Source organism: Coloeus monedula (genome assembly GCF_965178545.1).
Source record: "Coloeus monedula genome assembly, chromosome: Z".
NCBI classification, from domain to species: Eukaryota; Metazoa; Chordata; class Aves; order Passeriformes; family Corvidae; genus Coloeus; species Coloeus monedula.
In genome coordinates, this window is record NC_138822.1 from 459,904 (window position 1) to 486,762 (window position 26,859).

The 26,859-nt window shown below is 57.1% G+C and overlaps 2 protein-coding genes across 3 annotated transcripts; one reads left to right on the forward strand and one right to left on the reverse strand.

The window, feature by feature from the left end:
* The first annotated feature begins 356 nt into the window (after window positions 1-356).
* Window positions 357-3,903, forward strand: TRMT10B (tRNA methyltransferase 10B). 2 transcript variants are annotated; one of them, XM_082301385.1, is made up of 7 exons: window positions 357-492; window positions 725-967; window positions 1,154-1,306; window positions 1,666-1,744; window positions 2,059-2,126; window positions 2,348-2,471; window positions 3,250-3,903. In XM_082301385.1, exons 1-7 carry the CDS (start codon window positions 364-366, stop codon window positions 3,441-3,443), a joined length of 990 nt encoding a protein of 329 aa, XP_082157511.1. In that variant the 5' UTR covers window positions 357-363; the 3' UTR covers window positions 3,444-3,903. The 2 variants fall into 2 exon arrangements, with proteins under 2 accessions (XP_082157511.1, XP_082157512.1); XM_082301386.1 differs by lacking the exons at window positions 2,059-2,126; window positions 2,348-2,471.
* A 1,457-nt stretch (window positions 3,904-5,360) lies between these two features.
* FRMPD1 (FERM and PDZ domain containing 1) lies at window positions 5,361-23,245 on the reverse strand (the record flags this gene model as incomplete). The annotated part of the gene is made up of 15 exons (XM_082301127.1): window positions 5,361-7,657; window positions 8,647-9,315; window positions 9,703-9,850; window positions 10,259-10,441; window positions 10,535-10,630; window positions 10,962-11,088; window positions 12,198-12,334; window positions 12,601-12,720; window positions 13,880-14,005; window positions 15,775-15,870; window positions 19,614-19,721; window positions 20,780-20,825; window positions 20,911-21,013; window positions 22,222-22,379; window positions 23,145-23,245. 15 exons carry the CDS (start codon window positions 23,243-23,245, stop codon window positions 5,361-5,363), a joined length of 4,515 nt encoding a protein of 1,504 aa, XP_082157253.1.
* Between the last annotated feature and the right edge of the window lie 3,614 nt (window positions 23,246-26,859).

Sequence of the window (26,859 nt, forward strand, 5' to 3'; positions counted from 1 at the left end):
AAGACAGGTGGCGCACGATGGAGGAGCATTCCTGGGAAGTTGCCCCAGGCTGACCAGGCCTGTGGCATCTGTGGTGCGAACCGCTGGTTCAACACGGCGACAAACAGGGAAACCACCTCAGGACCAAACTTTTGGGGGGGCGCGTGAAACACTTTGTACAGCTGATAGCCGAGACCCCCGTCACGGACCGGCACCGGAGCCGACCTGCTCGGCGGGAGAACGGACACCGGGAGTACGGGGCTCCGCGGGGGAACTCTCGGTTCGGCCGGGCGGTGCCGTACCGCGGAGGAACGGCCGGACCCGCCCCGGACCCGCCCCTTCCGTCCCAGCGGCGCGATGGAGGCGGCAGGGCCGGCGGCGGGGATGGAGGCGGCGGCGACCGAGGCGGAGGCCGCGGTGGCGGCCGAGGCGCTGCGGCTGCTGCGGATCGAGCCTTCGGCCGCGGGCGGTCCCAGCGCGGGGCGGGCGGACGGCGGGGAGGAGCCGTGCTCGGTGCGTGCGGCGGGGCGGTGCTCGGTGCGGGCGGCGGGGCCGCGCTCGGTGCTCGGTGCGGGCAGCGGGGCGGTGCTCGGTGCGGGCGGTGGGGCCGCGCTCGGTGCGTGCGGCGGGGCCGCGCTCGGTGCTCGGTGCGTGCGGCGGGGCGGTGCTTGGTGCTCGGTGCGGGCGGCGGGGCCGCTATCGGCGCCGGGCCCCGCTGAGCGCCGTGCCCGCTTCCCTCCCGCAGAGGAACGCGCTGCGGAAGCGGCGGCGCTGGCAGCGGGTTCTCGCCGCCCGGCGCGGGAAGCGGCGGCAGGAGCGGCAGCGCCGCCGGGCACGGCGGGCACCAGCGGACGGAATCGGCCCGGGACCGGCGCTCGGCAGCGGAAGGGTCCCGGCCGCCCTCGCCACGGAGCGGCTGCTGGAGGCGCGGGCGGCGGGGCCGCGGCTCTGCGTGGACCTCGGCGTGGGCGGCAGCATGACCGAGAAGGTGCGGGGGTCCCGGGGGCTGCTCGGGGGTCCTGGACATGCTGCCCTCCGCGTGTGCCCGTCCCTGCCGCGGGCGGGGCACCGGGGACTCGGCAGGACCCGCCCTGGGCTCCCAGCCGGCGTGTGACCGAGCTCGGCGGGACCGCCAGCCCCGGGCTCGGGGTCACCGTCCCGCTCTGTTCCCAAGGAGAGTGGCCGCCTCGCCTCCCAGATCCGCAGGCTCTACGGGGCGAACCGCCGCGCCGCTCGGCCCTTCTGGCTGTGCCTGACGGAGTTCGCGGCGGGGACGCCGATTTACGAGCAGTGCTTCCGCATGAACGACGGCTTCGCCGGATACCTGGTGAGGGTCTGGCCACGGGATCAGGGAGAGCTCAGCCCTGTGCTCTGCATCATATTTAAAATTAGACAGTTGTTGCTGCTCTCCCTTCCTCAGAGCGCACTGAGAACTTCTGATGAGGAGAGAATTTAATGGAGTTTTTAGAAGCGTGTCTGTCAGTGCCTAGAACAGAAGACGTTTTCCAATTGAGAAAGAAAAACCCTGGGTCACTGGAGATCTGTAGGATCTACAAGATCTTTAGGAGTTTGTGTGTCCAAAGCAGTAGTGTCAGTCCCAGGATATCTCTGTGTCTGTGAGGGGGCTTTGTTCTGTCAGATGCACCTTGGGCTAACTGGCTGCTTCACTCTGTCTGGTGTTTTCAGATGGATACAACTCCACAGAGTTACCTGGACCTGTTTCCTTTGGATGCCATTGTTTATCTCACTCCTGACTCTGAGAACGGTAAATATTTCACATGCTTTAGGCAAAGGAGAAACAGAGCCAAAGGCTGGCTTTTAGAAATTTCTTTTTGAGGCTATTCCATGCTTCAGGCAAGTCGTTCCTACATAGGCTGTCTCACATTGGCCAGGGTGTGCTGTGTGCTCACATCTGGTGCTAAATCTGTGCTGGTGGGACCCATCTGCCCCCAGGCCTCAGCCCCTGGGGCGAGGGCGCTCTGCCCACTGCTGTCCTTGGACGTGGGATCTGCTGGCAGAGCAGTGTCCTGCTGGATTTACTGCTGTGTGGTGGTGAGCCAGTGCATGTCCTATTTCTAGTCCTTGAAGACATTGATCGGGACAAGGTGTACGTGCTGGGAGGGCTGGTGGATGAGAGCATTCACAAGGTGGGTGATGCTTGCCCCATTCCTTCACAAGACCAGAGACATCCCAGTGCTGCGGCTGCCTCCCCATCCCTTTTTCCTCAAATTCTGCCTGGGCCCAGCAGCAAGCTGGGAGAGGCCGCAGCAGTGCGGGTGCCACGAGCCCCAGGGCGGGTTTTGGCTCTGTGGCTGCTCATGCCACATCTGGGACGCTGTGTATCAGCGTGTCCGTGTGTCCCCTGCAGCAGCTGACCCTGCGGAGGGCACGGGAGCAGTCCCTGCAGACAGCCCGACTCCCCATCCGCGAGTACATGGTGAAAGCCCCCAATGCCAGGAACTACCACTCCGAGACGCTGGCCATCAACCAGGGTGAGGGGCTGCAGCGGGGCTGCAGGGTCCCGGGGGACACCCTGGGGTCTGGTGTGATCCAAAGGCCAGGCGCAATCCCGTGCTCCCCGGGAAGCTGTGGACAAGGCAGGGGACAGTGGGCTGGAGGGCTGCTGAGGGACGGGCCACGGAGGGATGGGAGTTTTGAGGTCTGTGCCACGCTCAGCCAAGTCTGACAATGGCGGGGAGGGGTGTTGGTGTCCTGTACCCCAATGGGCTGGCACACCTGCTCACAGCAGAGGATGAGCTCATGCTCCTTCACCTCTGCAAGGCGAACGTCTCTCTGCTGGTGACTGCGGAGGGGCTCATGACCCAGGCCAGCTCCTCAATGCTTTTACCCCTGATGTGAGGACTGTGTTGCCCCTCCATCCATCGACACAAGGCAGTGGAAGTGGCTGGGGGCTCTGTGCCCACGGGGTGGAGTGTCAGTGCCTGGGAGTGATGGTGGGAGCACAGCAGGTGTGGCTCTCTACAGGGGGGACACCGACAGGTGGTACATGTCAGCCGAAACAGTGACAGGTGGCACCTTGCTCTAGTTGACACAGTCACTTTTGCTTTGCCCAGAGCTCCCTAAAGTCCTCTCCAAAATAGCTGTCTGCCCCTAGGTAAGCTGCCTCAAGCACCAGCTCATCAGGTGGTATGTGGGGACCCTCTCTGGGTCAGCCGTTATCACCTCCCTCATGTTCAGTGGGTGTCTGTAGAGCTGCTGCCACCATCCTCACAGCATGTGTGTGACTCAATATCTCTCTGCTCCTGACAGTCTTTGATGTCCTGTCCACCTACTACAACACACGGAGCTGGCCGGCAGCCCTGAGGGCTGGAGTTTCCTCTGGAAAAGGCTATGTGCTACCGGATACAGTGGAACAGGTGGAGACAGCCCAGTGCACCACTGCTGCCCAAGAAAATGCTTTATTTTGTGGTGAGGAGCTGCACAGGCAGGAAGCACCAGTGTGACTGTGCACAGCAGACAGCTTGGTTTCCAGCAGTGTGAGGACCTTCTTGGAGTGACACCTTCTACCTCAGGAGTGTGGTGCTGGACATCCCCATCCCCTTGAGCAGGAAACAAAAGCTGGTGGAGCCTGCGATCAAGTGAAAACTGACAGGAATTCAGTTTTGCTTCTTTGCAGCTGTTTGTGACTCCTGCACCTACACTTGCTCTGGGATGGGGAGGAGAGCCTTAGGGTGTTTTCTTCATTTTATTGAAACAGAGAAAGGTGAAGTTAGGATTGCAAAGCTTATGGGCAAGGAAAACCCCCTACCATGGGACAGGACAGTGCTGCTCCTGCAGGAGAATGCGGGACAGGGAGCAGCTCCCAAGGGCACTATGTCCCAACAACTTAAACCCAGTGAAGACTAGGTGAGTTGTTGAAGCCTTTGGCTAGTAGTATGCATCTAATACAAAATAAAACGTTTAGATCCCCATTGTGTCTCTACAGTTACTGATGAGCAATACCTCGTCACACCTGACACACACAGGTCCCTGACCCCCACATCCCTGCTGGGAGGTACCTGGGCTGGGCCGTGCCCTGCACAGAGCAGTGACACGTGCCACAGCCACAGAAGGAAGTGTGTTGGGTGCAGCTGAGTTGATACATTACCTCAGCCATTGCTGCCGAAAGCCCTAAAACCTCGTGGCCAGTGGCAGCAGGACCTGAAGGTCATCTGAGGTAAGTTTGGTTATGTGTTTTCATTCCTCTCTCACAGCAAGACCCTTTCACAGCCTTGGGGCTTGTGCCCAAGTGCGTGTGACAGCGGGGTCCGCTGGAGTTGTTGGGGGGCTGTCGTGGTTTAACCCAAGCCAGGGTTAGCCCAAGGTTAAGCCACAACAGGGACTCAGGGTGTTGTGGTGTCAGTGTTGGCAAATGCCTGTCGCTGTGCCCTGGGGGCTCTTGGCAAGCTGGAGATGGTCCCCTTTGGTGTCCCAGAGCCAGGGGACACTCCTGTCCCTACGGTGCCTGGGGAGAGGTGGTGCCGTCACTCCAGCCCACCCCTGCCCCTCAGCTGCTGGTGCAGACCCCTGTCACCCTAAGCACGCTCAGCTGCAGCAACAGCGCCCTGGGGAAAGGCAGCCGCCCCTCAACACCCCCAGGCTGGACCTCAGCAGTGAGGGACCGGCCTCTGCCCCCTCCCCCCAAGGGCACTGCAGTGCTGCCCCGCGGGGATGCACAGCAAAACCCCTTCCAGCTCACAGCTGGCCAGGTGCGGTGGGAGGAGGGGGACCGGGCCGGTCCTCACCGAGGCAGCGACTGACAGCCCCTGCACAGCTCCAACCACAGCGTTACGGTGTCGGGGCTTGCCCCTGCCTTCTGGCAGACACCGAGCCGTGAGCAGCTCCGAGGGTGGGGTGGAGCTGATCAGGGCCTGTCTCGCTCATCAGCACATGGCAGCAGAGGAGCTGCCCTGGCTGGGACAGCCCTCTCCTGCTAAGGAAAAGCAGCTGATACAGGATCACTGTGTTCCCTCAGCCGCAGAAGGTGGAAAAAGCCACCTGGGGTCCTTCACGTTAGGCCAGGGTGGGTTCGATGTGCCTTTAGTCCGGAGCCTGCCTGGAGAGCAGTGGATGAAAGGCAGGCTGAAAGGCTCCCACCCTTCCCCATGGGTGACAAAGGCAGCTGAGACAACACCGTGAGACTGATCACCTGCACAGCCTGTGGGAGGCAAGGGACGAGCCCTGGGCAAGACAGACACTGAAGTGCTCCAAGAGCAGCCCAGGGCACGGCTGCTCTTGGGGAGCCCAGCCAACAGGTGTGGGCACATCCTCCCATGGCCATCCTGGGCTAAACATCGCCTGGGAGAGAGCCTGAGGTGGAAAGAGGGCACACGTCTGGCCTCTGTCCCCCTCAGTGCCCTCGTGTACCCCCACCCAGCCTGTCACATCCACGGCGATGCCCTGAACTGCTGCAGCAGACAGAAGACAGCAGCTGCTAGGGCCGTGTGCTGGCGGGCAAGGAGCTTGGTGCCCAGCTCAGGGCAGACCTGCCGATGGAGCTGCTGGTGCAGAGCCTGCACCAGCTGCTGGTAGGTGCCCACCACATCCCCCAGCGCAGCTCCCAGCTCCTGCTGCCTCTGCCTGCAGCGCCGGCAGTGTGTCACCTGGAAGCAGGTCACTGCCAGGTGAACCAGGCGGTCGAATGTGGCCCTCAGCGCACGCTGCATCTCTGTGAGAGGCTGCTCTGTGCTCAGGAGCGCCTGGCAGCTGGACAGCAGGTCCTGGGAAGCCCAGCCCAAGGCACCCTTGCTCTCTGCACCCTGCTCTGCACATTGGTCATGCAGGTGGGTTGCTTGGTTCCCACAGAGCTTCCCTACAACCTCCTGGAGCTCCGCAGTGTAGGCCAGGAAGCGGGAGAAATCCGCAGGGCTCATCCATGCCTGGTCCTTCAGCTGCCCAAGCACTCGGATGTGGGGGTCCTGCCCTGCCCCGTCCCCAGCAATGGAGACTGGGAAACTGCTCCCAGGGGTCCTGGGAAGGCTGCAGCTGCCAGAGGGTGGGGTGGTGAGGGGCCCTGGAAACTGGGGGGGGCTGGTGTCACGCTCCCCCTGGTTGTGGGGCTGGGGGAAGCAGCTGATGTAGGGCAGCCGGCAGCCACAGCTCTCCAGCCCACGTGGTGCCAGGGAACAGCCCAAGGGCCCGGCTGGGATTCGGGGTGAAGGGGTCTGCTCACCATCCTCGGGGTTAAGACAGAGGAAGGAGTGTTTTGCAGCCCCGTGGGCTCCTGCTCCTTTCCCCAAGGGAACTGGGACTGAGGAGAGGGAAAGCGCTGCAGATAGAGCCAGGCAGGAGTCCTTCCCCAGCCCCGCAGCCTGTTCTCTGGGAAGAGAAGCCCATCTAGGCTCTGGCTGAGTCACATCCGCATCTCTCGTGGGCTGCCCTTCACCCGGCCCAGAGCTGCTCACCAGCTCCCTGCCGCAGCCTGCTCCAGCAGGGGCTGTTGGCATCTTCCTTCCAACAGCACTGGCCCCCACGCACCCGCTGGTCCTCAGACAGGCCAAAGGCTCACGTGGGTCATCCACCCTGTCCTGCAGTGAGCTGGGTGACACAGGGTCTGTCCTCACCCCGAACGAGAGCCAGGAGGGCCCCGAGGCACTGCTGCCATCTGCCAGGAGCTGGGCTGCCTCTGGGAACCCCACGTGGCCTTCGTGCACTTTCCACAGGGTCTCCCCACTCACCACCTGTGGGCTCCTCGCCCAGGACACGGCCCCATCGCTGCTGCTGTTGGCATGGCACTGACCATCGGCACAACACTGACCATCAGCATGGCCCTCGCTCTCAGCACAGTGCTGACCATCGGCACAGCGATCGCCAGCAGCGCTGCCCTTGCCAGTGATACAGCTCTGACCATTGGCTTGGCTCTCCTGACAGGGAGTGGGGGAAGGCTCCACACTCTCAGGGAGCGGCCCCTGGTCCTGGGCCAGCTCCCGGGGAGGGGCCATGCTGGGGCCAGGAGCTGGTGGCAGCAGCAGGAGTTTGTCAGGGGGGCAGGTCCCCTCTGGATCCCAGGATGAGGGCACAACACTAACCTTGTGCTGGGTGGCCACCACCCCACGCCCCCCCTCCTGCGCCCCTTTGGTCTGCCAGCCTCCCGTGGGCACACGGCTCTCCTCGCTCAGACACCCGGGATCTGCCTCCTTTGGGGAGCTTTCCTGAGCAGCTCCACTCTGACCTCTGGGAAGGGGCTCAGCTTCCTCCAGGGACAGCAAAGGGGGGTGTGCTGGCTGGAGGTCCTCCTCCCCACGCTGGTCACCAGGATGGTGAATGTCCGAAATGGATGAAACCACCCATTCCCTCACTGACTTTGTCTCCGTGGTGTCAGGCTTCATGTCCATCAGGTCAGAGCAGGGGTCTGAGCCAGCAGGGTCCCTCTGGGCCTGGGTGGCCAGAGGAAGCCCCGTGTCCATGTCCTTCCCTGTGTCCTCTGTAGAGGGTTGAGTGGATGGCCAGGAGCAGCAGCGCTGTGGAGAGCCTGGGAGAGCTGCAGGGAAACTGACCTGAGAGGTGTAGTCAGTTTTCAGGAAAGATCTTCTCTTCCTCAGGTTCTTGGTGTAGGTCAGCTCCTTCTCCTGCCCGTGCTTCTCCCTCATCGATGGGGTCTCCCCCAGGCTGTAGCACCTCAGCCTCTTTGGGATGCAGGAGGAGCTCTCCATACCCTCCCAGGATGCCATATCATAACCTGATGGCAAGAAAAAACATGGAAATCACGAAGCCATCCTGGGCAGCAGTATATCCACCTGCCTACACAGCTGGCCAAAAAGCTCTTGGCACAGGACTTGGAATCACAGACACAAATGCCCAGCAGCAATGCCTGGCTCCCAAGGGCAAAAGGAAACGGTCTCTCGTGATCAAGTACCTACTGGAGGCTGGACGCCACGAAAAAGGCAGAGCCTGGGTGTGTGGCTACAAGGACTGAAGGCCAGGGGTAGTGATGAGGGCTCTGGAGTCGCCTCACCAGAAGGCAGGTACGGCTGTAAGTCCCCAGTTACACCTGGGGACAGCAGCAGCACTACAAGAGCACTGCCCACAGCTGTGGGCTTGTCATCAAATAGAAACGCAGTCAGAGGTTCCCAGCTGGATATTTAGATGATAAAAATTTCCACAGAAGACAGGTTTTTCCTGAACACAGTACAGTGACTGTGCAATAATATGAAAGCCAAAACTGTTCTAATGGCACAAATCGAATTCTTAAGAGGTTCAGTTAATACTGAAAGAGCTGATTACTCCAGAAACAAGGATCATCTCATTTCTGAGAAAATACAATGGCCAGGGAGCTGCCAGCCCTGGGAATCCTTGACCCATCTATGTAACAAGCCTCTGACCTGAACACGACCTTTTGATCTTGGGGGTTCATGGAACAATGTTTTACAGGTTTGGGGTCTCCTTAGCTGAGAGGAAGAGAGCAGAGATTCCAGAATGCCACTCCTCCGAAAACTGACTTTTCCCAACACACAGCGCTTGCATGCGGTAACAAATCCCCCTGCAATGTCACTGTAACAGTGCTGAGGAGTGGCCTGGGAAGAAAGGGCGTTCAAAGGTCCTTCAGAAGTCCTGGAGAAACCACCACGAGCTGGAAGGCGAGCCCGCGGGAGGACTGGGGGGGGAAGAGGCAGCACCCCAGCCCCGGCAGCGGGAGGCAGGACCTGCAGCACGGGGGTGTGTGCTTACCTGCCAGCGCGTCCGGAGGGCTGAGCCTGTCCGCAGCATCGTAGAACTCCTCCTCGGAGCTGGAGTCCCCGAAGCCCGGGGGCGGCTTGAGGACGAGGTCGCCGGGCCCTGCGTGCCCCGAGCTGGCGCCGCCGCCCTGCGCGCTGCCCGCGGGGGACGCGCTGTAGCCGGGGCTGCAGCAGCCGCCGGGGTCCGCCTCGGACAGCCCGGCCGCGCCCGGCTCCGAGGGGCTGTCCCCGGGCACCTGCAGGAAGCAGAAGAAGTCGGCGCTCCCGGCGGCACGCACCGGCACGAAGCTCCGGTCCGCACTGCTCATCTCCTGCACGGTCGGCGCGTAGAAGTGGAATAGCTCCGGCCTGGAGGAAGAGCACGCTGCCAACTCATCTTCCTCCAGCGCATCCACGGAGTCGCTGGAGCCGCTCGTCTTGACCCCTCGGCTCTCGGTGTTGGCCGAGTCGGACGCCTCGGATGTGCTGTCCGTGGCGTTGTCACCCCCGGCCCGCGGGTCACCCCCTCCAGCCTGGGGCTCTGCGCTGCTCCCGCCGGGGCTGCGGGGCTCCCCCCGCCCCTCCTCACTGCCGCACGCCACAGCCGTGTCCGTGCGACACTCCGAGGAGGAATCCGGGTCCCAGGAATCTTCAGAGTCGCTGCAGGCTCGGGATTCATACCCTGGGATTTAAACGCACTCGTCAGCCCATCCGGGGCGTGGGGAGGGGGATCAGATACTGCCCCGGGCACTCAGGGGGCTCAGCCGTTGCCAGCTCACCAGGCAGCAAGGGAAGACCTGTGGGGTGTTTTTGCCCCGGAGCAGCACCCCTGGAGCTGCAGGGCAGCTGCCGGGTGGCCCCTCGCCCCAAGCCTCGGTCTGCGACCCCCACAAGCCTGCAGATATCACGGAATCTTGGAACCATGAATGCTGGGAAAGCCCTCCAAGATCATCAGGTCCAGCTTTAATCATATGCAGGTGCCACCACCCAGGCCCACATAATGCTTTTCCCAGGGTCATACACCCACTCCCTCCCCATGCTTTGTCAAAAAAAGGCTGTTTTGTTAAACCTTCTTCAGCTGAGACACGGTGCAGTTGCTGTTTTTTCTCTCCCCACGTGAATATGGAGACGTTTGCATCCACAAAGAGTCTGTAGTAACCAACGATGAGGCAGACCAGATCCTTTGCACTGTTTGATTCCAGCAGCAGAGTGAGCAGCTTTTTTTTGTTAGTTTTATTTTTTGGAGGTGTAGGGGAGAAAAGGGTAAAAAAAGATTAGAATAAATAAATACTGTTTGTACCACAGTCTGCACGAACAGGCTGCACAAGGACAAGGCACCCCCTCCATCTCATACCTCCCTCATTCTGTTTCTGCAGGAAGCACAAAGAGGAGTAATTTATTTTTCTTGTGTTTTGTGCCTTTGGTGTGTCTCACTGATGGAGGAAGAATCCCTTTTCCTCAGCAGGAAGAATCACTTCTCTCTGGTAATTTTTTTGGTTCTTCCTATGAACTTCCCCTCCCAAGTCTGTTCTAAGCCTTTGATACTGGTGACACCCTCAGCCTCTGAGAAGAGCTGATGGTGCAAGTGACTGCCCCTGCGCTTCTGTCCCCACACAGCTGCTCACCTTCAGGTCCTGCAAGTAGATCTTGACCGTGCTCACTCGCTCGGACTCCTCGCTGAGCTCCACCCTGCTGATGCTGGGGAACTCGGCCAGGCTCGTGATGATGTTGAGCTTGCTGTTGATGATCTGGCTCACTCCGTGCTTGGCGCCCACCAGCAACGCCACATACGACTCCCTGTCCTGCTGCTGTAGGGGCAGAGGTTAAACCTGTCAATAAAACCTGGCCACGTGTGACCAGCAGGACAGCACACCAAAATCAATCACACAAACAGCTCATACCATCAGGGTGGCATTGAAGATCTTCCCGCTGTACATCTTCAGCTCTCCCAGGATCTGCAGGTAGCTCAGGCGCACCTGGGCTGCTGTGAGCGTGTGCTTTGTTTGGCAAGAGAGGAAACACAGTTTAGACACAGGCAGCTGCAGGACAGGAGACGTTCTTTGGTGCAGGACTGGGTATGTGACCAACACATCAAGCTCAGCCTGGACAGGCAACAGAGGTGTCCGTGGACTGTCCCATGTGGCCCAGTGGGCATCTGGCACCCCAGAGCAAAGTGCAGCAAGACACACGATGCAGGGAGGTCAGGGAGCATGGGCACAGAGCATGAGAAGCAGGAGAGAAGCCCCAAGCAGCACACAGGGAGGGGACCCACGGAGGGAGGACGCTGCCACCAGCCTGGAGGCTCTGTGAGCTGGGGCTGCACGCTACCTTCTGACGAGGGTCCAGCAGCACCTGGTTCCGCTTCAGGTGGTAGCTGATGGCTTTCTTGATGTCTTTCCCTCTCATGTTTCGAAGCAAGGTGGGTGAGATGAAGTTTTCGATTCCCCAGTCCCTCCTGGCAGAGAGAGGGGAGGGAACACAGGGGGTCCCAGCCACGCCGAGCCCCAGCAGCACAGGACAGGGCAGAGGCAGCAGGCAGCCCTGGGGCTGTAACACACCCACTGGCCTCACTCGCTCAAATTCTCCGCTACCTGCACCTGCCACCGGGTCAGGAGCGGGATGGACAATGTGCACTTTGATGCAGAATGGCCATTTTCACGTGGTTTTACAGGAGGTAATTCACAGCCTTCATAAGCAGGACAGCCCCAATCTCCTCTCATCATCCAGAGGATGGAGATACTGTCCTTGCATGCACCTTGCTTTGGTGACAAGGTCATGACATTTCAGCACATTCAGTTTCCTGGACCCAAAATGAGGGCCATGGGTGCTGCTGGTGAGTTTATTCAGCCCAAGCATTAAACACCCCTGAGGGGAGAGCGCTGCCCCTCTCCCCCGCTCCCTGCACACAGCTGGGCACATCTGGCTGCACAGGAGTGCACAGCACTGCCCGTCACCACACCAGGGCCTGGTAATTAACAAAGAGCTTGTCACTGCCTCGTGGAGCAGCGCTTGTCTAGGGCAGGTGCAGTCTCAGAGCACCAAGGTGCAGCATGGCATGGGTTACACCTGCTCCTCCTGAAAGTATTTCTTGGTCATTTCCCCACAGACCCCAATACTTCACAGGATCTATCACTGCCCAAAGTAGGTATACCTGGCATGCTTCTGGTGGATGGAGAGATGTCCTGCCTATGCAAAGCTGATGATTATACCCCCTCTCTCCAGGTACTGCAATCAATACTGGCAGGAGCAGCCTGGGTAACCATCACTGTGTGAGAGATCTGCAGTTTCAAGTCCCTGCCCCTGTGACAGGTAAGAACCTCCCTCTCCCTGGGGACACACCCAGTGGTTCACTGTCTGTACTACTCTGGCAGTTCAGCAGGTTAGGGACAGGGAGACCCACGAGGCCACCCTGCCCTAAAACGAGCAGCACAGCCAAGAGGCTGCAGTCCCCTCTGGAGTCCTGTGCAGAGCTAAACACCAGGCAAGCAGCGAGCTGATGCCACCTGTGGCTGGCTCCTTCTGCCAGGCTTAGTCACAAGAGAACACAGAAACCTGTGCACTTACTCGATGTATTTCAAGGACACTTTCTGTGGCTGAGCACACGCATAGATCCTCTCCTGTATGTGCAAAGCAGCCAGACGTAACGCCACGCTGCACTTCATTTCCACGGCAAACCTCTCCTGGAGCACATCGCTGCAGCTCTGCAGCAAACACAGCACAGTTGGGTCAGGGAGAAGACCGAACGAGACCGCCAACATGACACCACACATCCAGTTAAGGGTTCCACCAGCCAAGCATACAAGCTGATGTAAGAATTTCAAGGCAAATCGAATTGAAATGCTCCGATTTTAACTGCTCTGCATTTCACATCCACACAGCTGAGCCAGTCTGAGGCTCGCTCTGGTTTAAAGCAAAAATAAGAATGGGGTGAGAAGGGATTCCTAAGCATGGAATGCTCCAGTGTCACCTGCAGGTACAGATATTCAAAGGCCACTGGGTCTTCCTGCAGGAGGTCCAAGGGGTCCTTGGGGACAAAGCACACTCTGAAGAGGCACCTGTAGTCATGAGAGTCTCTTTTCTGGACCACCTGCAACAGACAGAGGGCATCACACCACAAGCCCTCCCTCCACGAGCGCACAATGAGCCTTTGCTCCCGCAAACCCACGGGAATCATTTAAAGCCCCTGGTGAGGGATGGTGCAGATTGTCCTTAATGAACACGAGGAGACTTTGCTAGGGCTTGTAATTTTATCTCTGATTCTTCATCTGTTTTTTTCTTCTCCCTGCAGTAGCCTAGAAGCCTTTTGACAGCAACACTTCATTTAAATACCCACTGATCCCATAGGCTTGCAGTGTGACCAGGACAGAGGCCTTGGGGCTGCGTGATAACAGCAGGGAAAGGGGCAGGCTGCTCTGCTTTGGAGCTCAGTCACAAGACACAGCAGCCCTAAACAGACCCCTGCATCATCACTGTAATGTCAATACAATGTCAAGACTGAGTTATACATCAGCATATTTTATTCTGGGCAAATCCTGCCCAGCGGAAATCCTCTGACCCATGTGCTCAGTGGTCTGACAGCATCAGCCACTGAGGGACCTGAACTCAGTGATCCTTGTGCGCGCCTTCCAGTTCAGGATGTTCTATATACGATTCCATGAACCCCTCTGCAGGGGACTGCCAACCAACAAACCCATCAGCACGGAGCTGAGACACCTGAGCAGGCACTTCCTCACAAACTGAACGAGCCCAGGACCACTGTTGGAGCAGCAGGGCTACACGAGCTCACCTCATGTTTACAGGACACAAGGTCCTGGCTCAGAACTTAATCCAAGTGGCCCCTGCCTGGATGAATGCTCTGACCACCCAGGGAACTGTGAACAACAAGGTCATGCACAGCTGTCCTCAAGCTGTTGTAAGGCTCAAACAGTCCTCTGCAGATGGGCCAATGTGAAAGGAGGCACAAAGGATGTCACCCACAACTGCTCTATGTGGTCCAGGCAACACCAGCCCCTGGGTACTGCTCTGTGTGTGGGCAGTCCAGCCGGGGCAGGGTGCTCCCCAAGTGCCACTTCCCCAGGGCTGTGGGTGAACACCATGGCAGAGGTGGATGGCATCACAGGGGGCTGGGCTGAGCTCCCTGCTCTGGTGACTCCTGCAGCTCTTGGCTGCCTCTGCCCCTCGCTGGCCTCTGTTCTTGGGGGACAGTGCCCCTGCAGGGCCATGGGGCGCAGGGGGGCCCGGCTCACCTGCGCAATGAGCTCCTCCTCGTGCAGCAGGTGGATCTTGGCCAGGCTGTACTGCTCCTCCAGCACCAGCGCGAAGTGGGCGATGCTGCGGATGGACAGCTTCTCCTGCAGCGTCAGCACAATGTCCTGGGGGCACAGGGGTCACACAGAGCTCAGGTGTGGCACCAGTACGGCTCACGCCACCCTGTGTGACTCCAGCCTGCAGACCTGTGGAGCAGCGGACAGGTACAATGCATCCCAGCAGGGCAGCAGGACAAGGTGGGGAAGCTGCAGCTTGCCATGGTAAGAGCTCAGCAACATGCAAACTCCAAGGTGTGATAGGCATCAAATCCACCTCCTGGAGCTGCCTGTCCTGAGCTGCTCACACTCAATGTTTTACAGGTTTCAGCTGAGTGGTTTTGAGCACTTTCTGTGACCCTTGACCCAAGTGTTTGCTGTGTTTGTTCTTCCAGCTTTCTAGAACTCTACAACACTTGGGATGTGGATGCCCTGTCCCTGGAAGTGTCCAAGGCCAGGCTGGACAGGACTTGAAGCAACCTGGTCTAGTGAAAGTTGTCCCTGCCCATGGTAGGAGGCTGGAACTGGATGGTCTCTAAGGTGCCCTCCAACCCAAATCAGTTTGCGATTCTGTGATTTGTGAAGAAACTACAAAGAACTGGTGAAAAACACTTCTCTCCAACAAAAAAAAAAAAGAATTTGAGAGCGTAATTGTAAAAGTCTTGCCAATCTGACTGAAACTGGTGTTTAGCTTGTAATAGACAATTCTGAAAATATACTGTTATGGAAGTAACAAGGTTTACTTTAGGCAAAAAGAAAGTATCACCACAGGCTTGACTGAGCACAAAGTGAAACAGAAGCCTATGGATTCACTCAAGCTTCTTGAGGTAAGCATAAATGTTTAACTCATCGCAGTTTTAAGCCAGGATATCTCAAACCACAGAGGAATTTCTAGAAACACCTAACTTAGGAAGCATTTTACTCATTTAGGTGTTTCTGGAGGGCACTACTGAGAGCTGGTCTCAAAAACTGGGAAAACTTATTCCATGTCAGAGCTGAGAAACTCAAGTCAAAGACGAAGAGCTAATGCATCCTTTAGAAATCAAACCCTTGGAGACAGGCATTCAAATCTCTCTTTACCACTCACCTCCCCTTTCCCTACCTCCTCCTTGCTTTATTGCACTATTTTGCTTTTCCAGACCCTGCAAGTCAAAATACTTGCAGACACTTGCCTGAGAGATCACAATGGTTTTGTGAAGCTTGAATGAACCAGACAAACTCCTCCTTTTCTGAGGAAAGTTTTCACTGCATGATAAATGAAGTCCCTTTGCGTTTCCCCTTAATTTACATTCAGCCTGATAACCCCTGAATGTCTGTCCATTGAGAATCTCTCCCACAGCATCTACACTGGTGCAGGACACCACGTATCCTTTAAGTTATGACCTCCAACCACTGAGCATGGCCAAATCTCACTCAGTAAACTCTGAGCAGCTGCAACAATCAGGCCAGAAGCACTGGAAGTGTGTCAGCCTGTGTCCAAGCAGAGCAGTGATGGGAAGGGCTGGATCAATGGCTCTGCAGAGCAGCGTCATGCTCAGGGGAACAATGGCAACCTGCCTGTGATGCCCCCAGCAGAAGTGATCTGAGGGAGGATCGCTCTTCACTCAGGAGGATCACTCCCTCACATGCTGCTCTTTCACCTGAGGGGGTTAATCAGCGCTCATGTCTCCAGAGGAGGGGAACATCCTTAACACAGACAACCCAGCGTGCCCAGCAGCAGCCAGCAATCCCCTTCAGACCAGCTGGCCACTGCACGCCGGAGGCTGCGAGCGCCCTGCCCGCACCTTTGCTGACGGGTTGGATTGGGGTGGTGGGAACAGCCTGCTGAGCATCCTTACCTTCACAGTGGTGCTCCTCTCAAACCTGAATGCCTTCGTCTGTCCGTTCTCCAGGTACACCTTGAGAACATTGGGCATGAACAGGAGGGAGCTCCCCTGCAGAACAGAAGCAGCAGCTGGACCCTCGGGCATCCGGCCTGCGGGCACCAGCTGCTCTGCCTGGCACTGCAAGCCCTGGCATCCAGGAAAATCCTTCTCTACCTTGGCAACCCTCTTCCATGGCACCAAGCTTTATTCCTGATTATGCTTCTGGCACAGAATGACACAAAGAGAGCACAACAAATGCCTTTACCGTAACACTGCGGGCAGTGCAGCGGCTGCACGTGGCCTGGGAGCACCGTTCCGTTCCCAGCGGCACAGGAGGATCCGGCAGGCACTGAAAGCAGAAAGCCATCCTCCCTGCTCATCACCAAAACCCAGCAGCGCCTCCAGAAAACATCACCCATCACGGAGCAGCACAGAGCCCACACTGACACCATCCCACCGGCAGCAGTCACAGCTTCGCCCCAGGCGCTGCCCACACCCTCCACGCTGCCATGGAGATGATGCTACCAGAGTGTCCTGAGATAGGTCCCAGACGTGGGCCAAGGTGGGGACACACTCAGCAACAACATCTCTGTTGGGTGCTTTGAGAAGGGTCTGGGGACTTGGCCTCTGTCCTGCTGGGGCAGCCCAGAGCATCACTTTTCAGCCCTCCACCTCACTCGTCAGTAGAGAATACCTCCACCTTTCCTCCCAGGTTCACCGCTGCTCCTCTGGTTGCTCAGTGCTGGGGAGGTTTACTCCTCCACTCTGGGACTTCCTATTCAGCATGTGTTTTTCATGTTCTTGGACCAGCACATGACTCCCATCACTTAAAGGGGTCATCTTGTCAACAGAGTCTCAGGGTTAAGAATGGTGCTCCTAAGACGATCTCTCCTGTGTTTCACTCACTGTGCCACACATTACAAACCTCACAGCCTTGGTCCCTCTAGACAGAGAGCCCATACACCCTGGAAGTACTGCCAGAGCAAACATAAAACCCTCCTGAATCCCTTCCTTGTTCCTCTCATACCCATTTTGTGGGGTTCAAGCTGCCTACGGTCACCGCTGGGAAAGAAGAAGAGAACACTGCAGCTCTTCCCAGCCCCAGGATCTAACTCCTCTGTGCTAACTGGCCCAAACATGTAACATATTTGACAGGTGTGGGATCCTCCATCAGCTCCAGGACAGCAGCACCATTTTACACCAGCTGCACATCTCCTCTGGTAGCTCCCTTGGCCACAGTTACCATGTGAGGGGGCCTTGCACAGCCAGTACACAACTTAACATCTGCACAAATTAGCACCACTCTCCTGGTCAGATCCAATTATCCAGCCAGAACACCCAGAGAGGTTTCTCTCTTTCCATGAAGGCTATCAGAAGCTGCTATGAATTAACCCTGAAAGCCTCAACAGCCATACCCCTCCTGTCCTGCCTGGGGTGAGGCTGATGCCCCCCAAGTTACAGCAGCTAACAACACACTGCCTGGCGCTGGCCCGAGGGTCCTCAGGCGCCTGTCCCTTGCATATCGCTCAGTGATACAGAAATACATCATCAGTCTGCGGAAAGCGGAGGCAGGACAGCAGCGAGCCTCATTAATAATTGATGCTCCCAGCCCGGAGTTTCGGGTTTCAGCTGCAGAACGCAGCCGCTGGGATCCTTCCCGTCGCCACAAGGATCACTTAGCCGTGCTCCATTAGGATGACAAGAGCAGTATATTTACTGAAACAGGAGGCTGTACAGTTTTTCAGGGCCATAATGCCCATTTTGGCTGCCTTAGTACGTCAGTCCATGGAAAGGCGAGCAGCCGTTAAGCACTCAGGGCTGCTGAGGTGCATAGTGCTTTTCCAGAAAGAAATTATAAATATGCAACAAATCTATTTACTCTTCCTTTGTGCTAATCCTTCACTGCTCAAAGCAGGTTGCACGTCCAGATGGTGAAGAGGTAAGCTAACACCAGTGGGCCCCCAGCACCCGAATTAATTTGCCCTACCTTTCCGCTCTCATTAAATGAATAGCAATCTAAACACTGATTGTGTCCCTCTGCACTGGCAGAGGTATGATTAGCTCAGCACAGTGTTGACAGAGGCTTTAGGGAGGCACAGAGTGCAACATTCCCTGCAGAAGTACCTTCTTCACACCTCTCAAGAGCTCCTTTTCCAGACTCATTGAGACCACCCCTGTGATCAGTGGCTGGCACAGATCTGAGACCTCATGGTCTGCGACACCAGGGCCCAGCCTCTGGCTGACACAGCTCCACAGAACCTCCAGGCAGACACTTCTGTCAGCTCCCAGCTACAAGAAAAGCAGGGTCTGCTGGTGATTTCGAATCTGCCTGTATCCCACGATCAGTCCTGCCCAAAGCTCTCACGCATCTCTGCCTGGGACCACTTCCTGGGCACATCCTCCCCTTCCCCATTCCCTGCCTGGTGATCTGGGTGTCACATCTCCCAACAGCACGAGGCATCTGTCCCAGGGAGGGCACTGCTGCCACACTGCCCAGGCAGGGTCCCAGACACCCAGGGATGTGAGCACAGCCCTTGGGAGGGCAGGGACAAGCCTTGCAGCAGCACTGGCACACCTGGCAGCAGCATGGCAGGAAGGGCAGGATCCCAGGGTCCAGAGAGACAGACTGGCAAACGTTGGGAGGCATAGCTGACCCTTGCCCATCCTGCAGGGATGGCCAAAGGCGAGGGGGCCCCACCTGCATTCACACTGTGGGCAGGTGACACCCATGGCACCTCTGGCTGCATCTCTGCCCATGTACAAGGGAAAGAGAGGAAACATCTGCCCTGGGAAGGCTCTGAGCTGTACCAGGAGAGTTCCACCAGCGACAGGGAACAAGGGACAGACAGGAAGGGAAAAGGAAAAGGGCCCAGTGGGCAGTTCATCGTTGATGCAAAGCAGAAAGGCCTGGTCAGACCTGGACGGCGGAACAGCACTAATGAGCAGGGGAGGAGAGAGGGGGATTTGACCACAGAGTTCTCTCATTCTGAAAGACATAAGGAAAGCTTGACAGAGCTAATGACTCCCAGCTGACCCCAGTTCACCCCACTGAGCTTAGAAAGTTACACAGAAAGAAAAGAAGACCCTCAAAAGCTGTTCACACTTCAGGGAAGATACAAGTGTTCTCACCTCTGCTCCAGGGAGACCAGCACAGGCAGACCCGTATCGGCTGCTACCAGCACTAGGAACCTGGTGCTGGGTCCGCAGCACCTCCAGCAAGCTGTGACCCAGCTCACCTCGCAGAGGGTCAGGTACAGAGGCAGCCGTGGGTGCTCTGTGGAAACCCTCTGCAAGGATATGACACCAGGCTGCCACCCTGTCAGCTCGGGAACACTGTCACACCTACCAGCAAGGTGAAGTGACCAGTGACACACCCTCTGAGCATGGTGTGACCCGTCCCCAGGAGGGGACAGCCCAACAGCACATAAACCTGGCACACACACCAGCGTTCACCTCTCATCTCTGGGCCAGGATTTGTCATGCCCACAGCTCAGTGTGGGGTCACCATGGATGGATTAGCACTTCGAGGGATGACAGCTGCCTCCTGAAGTGGTGAGGGGACGGTTTGAGGTCTGACAGGGGAACAGGACAGAAGCAGCGCATGTGGGCATTTTCCATCAGTCCAAGTAAGCACATCAGAGACAAAACCCTCCAGAACCGCCGGTGCTTCTCCCCCGGCCCCGAGCACCTCAGGCAGCAGCAGGGAGCAGCTGCCTGGATCGTGTCCAGGGCAGCGAGCCCCGACCGCAGTGCCCCAGCCCCGGGGGAGCCCGCACCGCCTCCCTCCCGCAGCCGCAGCCGCGCTCCCCGACCTGGGAGTGTCCGTTCAGCAGCACCTCCTCCGCAAACCGCACTTTGACGGGGTTTGTTTTCAGCCTCGCCCTCTTCTCTGCGGTGAGGAACGACGACTTGGGGCCACCCTGAAAGGACAGCGGAGTTTGGTCAGGGCAGCAGCCGCGGGCGGAGCAGAGCCCGCAGCGAGGGCAGGGGTACAGGCGGGGGCTGCTCCCACTGTGCTGCCTCGCACCCCACGGAGAGGGGTTCTGGGGAGCCTCTCAGCTCCCAGCCTTGCCACAGGCCCTTCTGACCTGCCTGGGCAGCTGCTGAACCCAGCCCTGGCTGTCCAGGACGCGTGTGTGGCATGTGGCACACTGTCCCAGTGCCACTGCACGGTGCCAGCTGCTGCGCTCTCCCCACATGGCACAACGCAGCTGGACCCCGCGGAGCAGCGGGGCTCTGCCAGCAGCTGGCCTGCACTGCGGCTGCACCTGAACCAACACACTCAGAGCTGGGCAGTGATGGGCAGACCCACGTGGGCAGCACCTCCCCGCTCTGCTGGGCTTCCCAGAGTGTCCCGCAAACTGGAAACCATTTGGAAAACTGCCCACGGTGACACAGGCAACTTGACCACATTGCACAGTTGTCACATAACCTTGCTGTCACCGTGACAGGGTCCTATCAAGCTCACAAGACACCAGATGTGTTCAGGAACTGTGCACAAATGCCACCAAATCCCTGTGCACACGTGGCCTGTAAGGTATGATGGTCCCCAAGAACAGTAGCAGAATCCCTCAGCGTCTCCTACGTAGCTTCCAGGCAGAGCCAATCCTTCACCTGTCAGAAGTGCCTGTGCCTCCTGGCCTGCCACGGCCCCATCCTGCCCTGAGGACACGTGGTAGGGAGAGTGGATGGGATTTGGGAGGAGCCTCTGTGCACGTCCAGACCTTCCAGAGCCCACCGGGGTGCACGGAGCTCAGAGTCTCTCCCTGCAGCCCATGGCAGGGCCAGCCTGGCCCCGCACCAGGGGCGGTGAGGAGTCACTGCCCACTCTTCCCAGGCCCCTCCAAGGGTGTGTGTGACAGCAGAGGATGCTCAGGGCACCCTCATGGCTTTGGCCAGCCCCTCACAGCCTGCACATCAGTCCAGCCACCCCTCGACTGTGGCCATACCAAAGGGTGCCCAAGGAAGGGCCACTTACAGACGCGCAGCGCAGGACGGTCAGGAGCAGCTCATCGCCGGCCTCCCTGCAACAGAGACACATGGTCAGCCAGGGCCCGTGCCCCTCCCCAGCCCCTCTGGCCACAGCCAGGCACGGGGGACAGTCCACACCTGATGATGCTGGCTGCCCGCTCGACAGACACGTCGTCCACTGCGGTGGAGTTGATCATGAGGAGCTGGTCACCCGGCTGCAGCTTCCCTTCGGCCGTGCTCCCTGAGGGCAACCAGCACAGCCTGAGTCACAGCCAGATCCCACCAGGGGATCACAGGGTCATTTAGATTGGAAAAGCCCTCTAAGACTACAGAGTCCATCCATTAATCCAGCACTGCCAGGTCCACCACTGACCCAGGTGCCACATCAGCACTAGGGATGTCCAGAGACACTCCCTGTGAGCTCCTCCTCTCTCCCAGCACCTGCTTCCCTCAGCAACCACCTCTGGATGGCAAAATAAAAGGGGTTGAAGGACACTAGGTGGTAACACAGGCCGGTGTGTCCCTGCCTGTGTCCTTGCCCCCACCTGAGCTTCCCTCTGCCTCATGGAAAACCACTCCAGCATGTGCTTGTCCCCTTGTCACAGCCCACCACACAAGCCACTGGGAACCAAACATGGCCTGTGTAGCCATGGGCTCCCATCAGCAAAGCACAGGGTCAGAAGGGCAGGCTTCTTTGTGCCTCAGCTTTAGGAAAATGTTGATTCTTTCTGATTAGGAAAAAACAAAAGCACAGCAGAAAACCCCCCCACTTACACACCACAACTCTCAGATCATTTCACCATGTTTCACACAGGAAGGGGCACAAAGAGAGGTGGGAGGTGACAGAGGGTACATGCCCCAGCCTAGAGCCCCACCAACCCCCAAACAGAGGGCTGCCACACTCACACCAGTGAGTGAAAACCACATGGTTTTGTGTAGCCATTACAAAATATATATAAATAAGAAATAGATTCACAGTTTTTGACTTGCACCCCTCCCTTCTATAGCTAGAGGAGCTGATCTGCTTGATTTCAGCACTGCCAGCACCCAGCAGCAAACTTCTCCATGTTACAGGGCTGAAAGCCCAGGGTCTGTTCAGCAACAGATCACTGTGGCCACAGTGGAATAAGATGAAATTCTCTAAGATAAGATTAAATTCTTCCTCTGCATTTCAGATAAAACACCAGGAAGAACTTTCCTTTGAGCAGCCCTCTGCATCATGAAGGTCAGCAGCGAGCGAGCACGGGCAAGGATCCACGGGATACTGACTCTGGCTCCACGCTGTCGGAACTGGGAGATACCGCAGGCACCCCGGCTGCCACCGGCAGCACTCAGGGGTCACACACCAACCTCAGAAGCCACAAACCCCTGCCAGGAGTTTATCACTAAGGCCCCCTGGGACCCTGCTGGGCTCTCAGACCCGGCCTCCAGGGAGGACAGGATGCTCACCTGCAGTGACAGAGGCGATAGTCAGGGGAAGGCTCGGACAGATCTCAAAGCCGTAGTGCTGCAGGACGAGGTCCTTGTACACGGTGACGGTGACTTTGACCCGGCTGGGGGGCTGGGCTGCGCTGTCCCCGGTGCTGTCCATCACCGGCACGTTTTCCCTGTGAGGTCACGAGATACAATCAAACACGATATAATCAGAGACTCTTTTTCAGAAGGACCTGGACCCACACACTTCCCTGCTCTCAGTGGGCTGCCGTGCTGCACTGAGGCTGGTGCTTCCTGGATACCCGGCTCTGCAGCCAGCAGCAACTCCCTGGCCTCCACAGGAAGCTGAGGACATCAGACTGGTTGTAACCACAACTTTCCAGTCATCCCAGCCCAGTGGTCACACAGAAGAGAGGCCCAGGTGTGCCCCACAGCAAGCCATGACCTCCATCCACAGGAAACAGCAGCACCTTCACCCAGCGAGGCAGCGAGAGAATGCACAGCTCTCAGCTTCTGCTGGGATCCACTCCAGCTTACGTGTGTCCACTCCACCCTAATGCCGACTCTCAGACCTCAGGGAAGGAAAGCAGCCATAGGCCAGGATCCCTGGTAAATACAGCCTAGTCTTGCCCAAAAATGTGGGCCCACAAAGAGAACCATGACCCCACCTTCGAGAAGAGCAAGTTTCACATGGAGCAGTGCTGTATTTCTTCTTCACAAAACCACAGCAGAGCAAGGCAGGAACATCAGTCCCTGGAAGCCAAGGGGGTTGCTTAAAAATGCTGTTGATTTCTTTTTCTGTGTGCATATTTCCCAAGAACAGCGGAAACAGTGAGTGAGATCTGCAGGCTGTGCCAGCCCCTGTTCATTGGAACAGCCTTGTGCTGTCTCTGATCGAAGGTGATCATAGATATTCCTCCCACAAAAACCACACTTACCTGGGTGCGCTGTCCCGAGAGCGATGAAGCCATTTTGCTACCATTTGCTCTATTCTACATGTTTTTCGTGTATGGATTAAGCTAGTCTCCAAATCTCCCATTTACCTGGAAGTGACAGAAATCACAGGGAAACAGAATGACAAGTGACTGAGAAACTCTTCTGGACGGCTCTCAGAGTTACCAACACTAATTCACGATTAATTTGTAATACAAAGATCTGTTGGCACCTTGTGAAGACCAGAGCTTTAACAGAAGGTAACACCTGTGGTGACAGTCACAGAACACCCCTGCCCACCCAGCCTCTCCTTTCTGGTGCCCTTGGTCATCTGTGTCATGGTCATACTGCATTACCCTCCCATGGCAGACAGTGACATCTGTGCTCCTTTTCCATGGATTTCATGGATCCATGGGCTTCTTTTGGAGGTGCAAAGGCTGGGTCAGCTTTCCACCCCTATCAGAGCCCACCAGACCATGAATCTTCAGCCAAAGCAGGTAACTGGTTTGATATTTGTGACTGCAAACATCAATGGTAACTGCACACCCTAGCAGTGTGCCTTGCAAGGCACAGGAAGCCTGCAGCCATGTACCCCTGCCAATACTCTGAGCTCTAACCCTGGGAAGAACTGTGGGCTGTCAGTGGGCCTAACACAAAATGAAACAAAATATGTCTGTATCTGCCAGAAGTCGTGAAGAATATCAGCTCTTCTTTGTATTTCAAACCCAAAACTGTTATATCCACCTTTCACAGCGTGTCTTCTGCTCAGGCTAGGCGTTCCGTATGTCCTGACCTCCTCCCTCGTGTCTTCTGCTGGGACAGGGAGCTCTGTGCCTCAGGGACATGCTCTGTCATACTGGGACAGCGGGCTGCTGGTCCATGGTAGAAATGGTGCTGTAACAGAAATATCACTAAGTTAACCTATGAACAGCAGAGATGGCTGGAAGCTCACACAACTGAGCCACGAAAGGTTTGTCTCAACAAAAACTGGACCTGTTCCACTCAGCATCTTCCCAGCCCACTGTCCTCCCCCAGCTCACATTTCCTAATCAAGAAGGGAGGGCAGGACCCACATTTGCTGGTACGCTCCTCACAAGGAGCCACTCCAGCCTGTTTTGCTTCCTGCCTGTTCAGCCATGGGCAGAAAATGGAGGAAATTCAGCCCTTCAGCAGTTCTTACACTGGGCACTCTATGGGCTTTCTTTCTTACACAACACAATTCACCTTGCTCCTTCAGCCACGCTGCTCCTACATCCGCTCCTGAGAAGCATCTCTGAACCACAAATGGGGACCTTTTGATCCAGCTGTTTCCAGAAATTACAGCTGACAGGATGGGAAATCTGACCCCTTTTCAGAGGGTGACCAGGAAGTGCCCACAGAAGGAGCAGAAGCCTGGAACACACACGCAGGATCTCTCCAGGGAGCCTGGGCAGACGGGTCCCCAGCGTTCTGCGCCTGTAACGCTCGCGTGGCAGCGGCCGCAGCCTTGGCCTCTTTGACTTCACCTCTCTGCTCAGCAGCACAAAGTGCTCTGGCTTTCCCACTCCCCTCCAAAGACCTGAATGTTCCCTCTGAGCCACAGGAAGGCTGTGCCTGCAGGGGCTCCTTCCTGCCCCGGGCTCCGTGTCTGGGTGCCTGGAAGCCGACCATGCACCGCTGCTTCCTCATCACCTCCATCTGCACCTCCACCCCTCACCCCCTCCCCTTCACTGCTCTGCAGAAAGGAAAGACTCCTCTCTCTGGGCTTCACAAAACAGAATTTCCAGAAAAAGTCTCTTAACCTGTAGGATAAGGAGGACAAGCCTGAAGAACAAACACAAATATTTAAAAACCCCAGATGGAATACTAATAAAAAAACCCCATGTTGTCCTTTCAGGAAACTGGAGCGTTTGGGCCAAACAACAGGTGTCTTGGAGGAGACAGCTTGGCAGGCATTTCTCTAAAACAACGCACAGCACCAGGAGCAGCCTCTGCCCCCACAGCATCCTCGGGGCACCCCACGAGCCACGCATGCGGCGCAGGACAGGGTCACCAGGATCACCCACCCTGCACACACAGCTGCACCTCTCCCCACCCTGCAATGTCCCACAGCAGCTCCAGCCCGGGCCCTGCTCCCACCTGTCCTTCTGCAGCTATTTCTGAGCCAAGCCCCTGAGCACACCACTAAGCAGCTTGAGCTGGGATCCTGATACACAGAGATCCTTCAACTCAGCCAGAGGGAACTGACTCGACAGGGATTGTCATGGCCACCTGACCCTTCTGGAGAGCCACAGCTCAGTGTCTGGAAGGAAACCCGGGTGGGTGCCCCTGGGTCTTCAGGAGCAAAGCAGACCTGAAGGTCAGAGCCCACACCAGAGCTGCCAGCAGTGTCAGGACGTGCACAGCACAGATCTGACCAGCACGGAAAAAAAACCATACCCACTTTCATGGAGAATACTTCATATTTCATGGGAAGTATTAATTCATCAAACTGAAATGTTCTGATGGGCAAAAGTTTTTCTGATAATTTGGATATTACACCTTTGTTTTAAGGCACTGCCTCCCATCAGAGCGTGGCAGCAGGAGCAGCGGTGGGCACAGCAGCTCTGCTGCCCATGCTGACAGAGAAAGGCCAGACCAGATGTTGCCATAAGCTGCTGTAAAACCCTGGATGCTGTCCACCTGTAACTTCACTCATAGGGGCTCCTGGAAGCCTGCTTCCAAGTACTTGCTGTAATGGATGCCCATCAGCAGTGAATTGGATGGTCTCTGGCTGAGGGATGAACGGACCAAGAGCCTCCCTGGGAGAAGGACTTGGGCTGCTGGTGGGTGAGAGCTGGCCCTGCCCTGGCCTTGTGTGCTGGGACCCAGAAACCCCCCTGTGCTGGGATGACCCCCAATCAGGGGGGGGCAGCAGGGGAGGGGGGATTCTGCTCCTCTGCCCCTCTCAGGTGAGATCCCACCTGCCTCCAGCCCTGAGGCCCAGCACATGAAGGATGTGGAGCTGCTGGAGCCAGTCCAGAGCAGGATCACAAAAATAACCACAGGTCTGCAACACCTCTGCTACAAGGAAAGCTGACAGAGCTGGAGTTGTTCAGCCTGGAGAAGAGAAGGCTTTGGGGAGACCTTAGAACCCCTTCCAGTGCCTCAAGGCAGCTTATAAGAAAGACAGGGACAGACTTTTGAGCAGGACCTGCAATTATAGGACAAGGGATGATGGGTTTAAAGTAAAAGAGGCAGATTCAGACTACATATAAGCAAAAAAAAGTACAGAGTGAGGGTGGGAGGCACTAGCACAGGCTGCCCAGAGCAGCTGTGGCTGTCCCAGTCCTGGAAGTCGCCAAGGGAGCAACCTGGGATAGTGGAAAGTGTCCCTGCCCATGGCAGGGGGTTGGATTAGATGGCCTTTAAAAGTCCCTACCATCTCAAACCATGCTGTGGTTCATGATTGCACCTCTTGATCTGGTGATACATCCTCACACAGAGCAGCTCCAAGATGAAGCAGGGCTGATCCCTGCCCAGGCCACCCCAGCTCACCAGGTATGGTCTGCTCCTGCCCAGAGGGTCAGCACATCCCTGTTCTCCCAGGCAGGGAGAAGGAAACTGAGCTCCTTCTTGACAAACGTGGTTCTGAGCTGCACCAGAAGACTCTTCTGGCACGACCGAGCGTCTCTGCAGCAAAGCTTTTGAAGGTCAGCCAGTTCTGATGAGACATGAGGACAGAACTGTAACTCACCTATT

Excerpts from the sequence above, each read along its gene's own strand:
- TRMT10B (XM_082301385.1), top strand. The coding sequence starts at position 364 with ATGGAGGCGGCGGCGACCGAGGCGGAGGCCGCGGTGGCGGCCGAGGCG. Across the intron at positions 493-724 it reads GCGGGGAGGAGCCGTGCTCG|AGGAACGCGCTGCGGAAGCG; the intron begins GTGCGTGCGGCG and ends TCCCTCCCGCAG. Across the intron at positions 2,127-2,347 it reads TGGATGAGAGCATTCACAAG|CAGCTGACCCTGCGGAGGGC; the intron begins GTGGGTGATGCT and ends TGTCCCCTGCAG.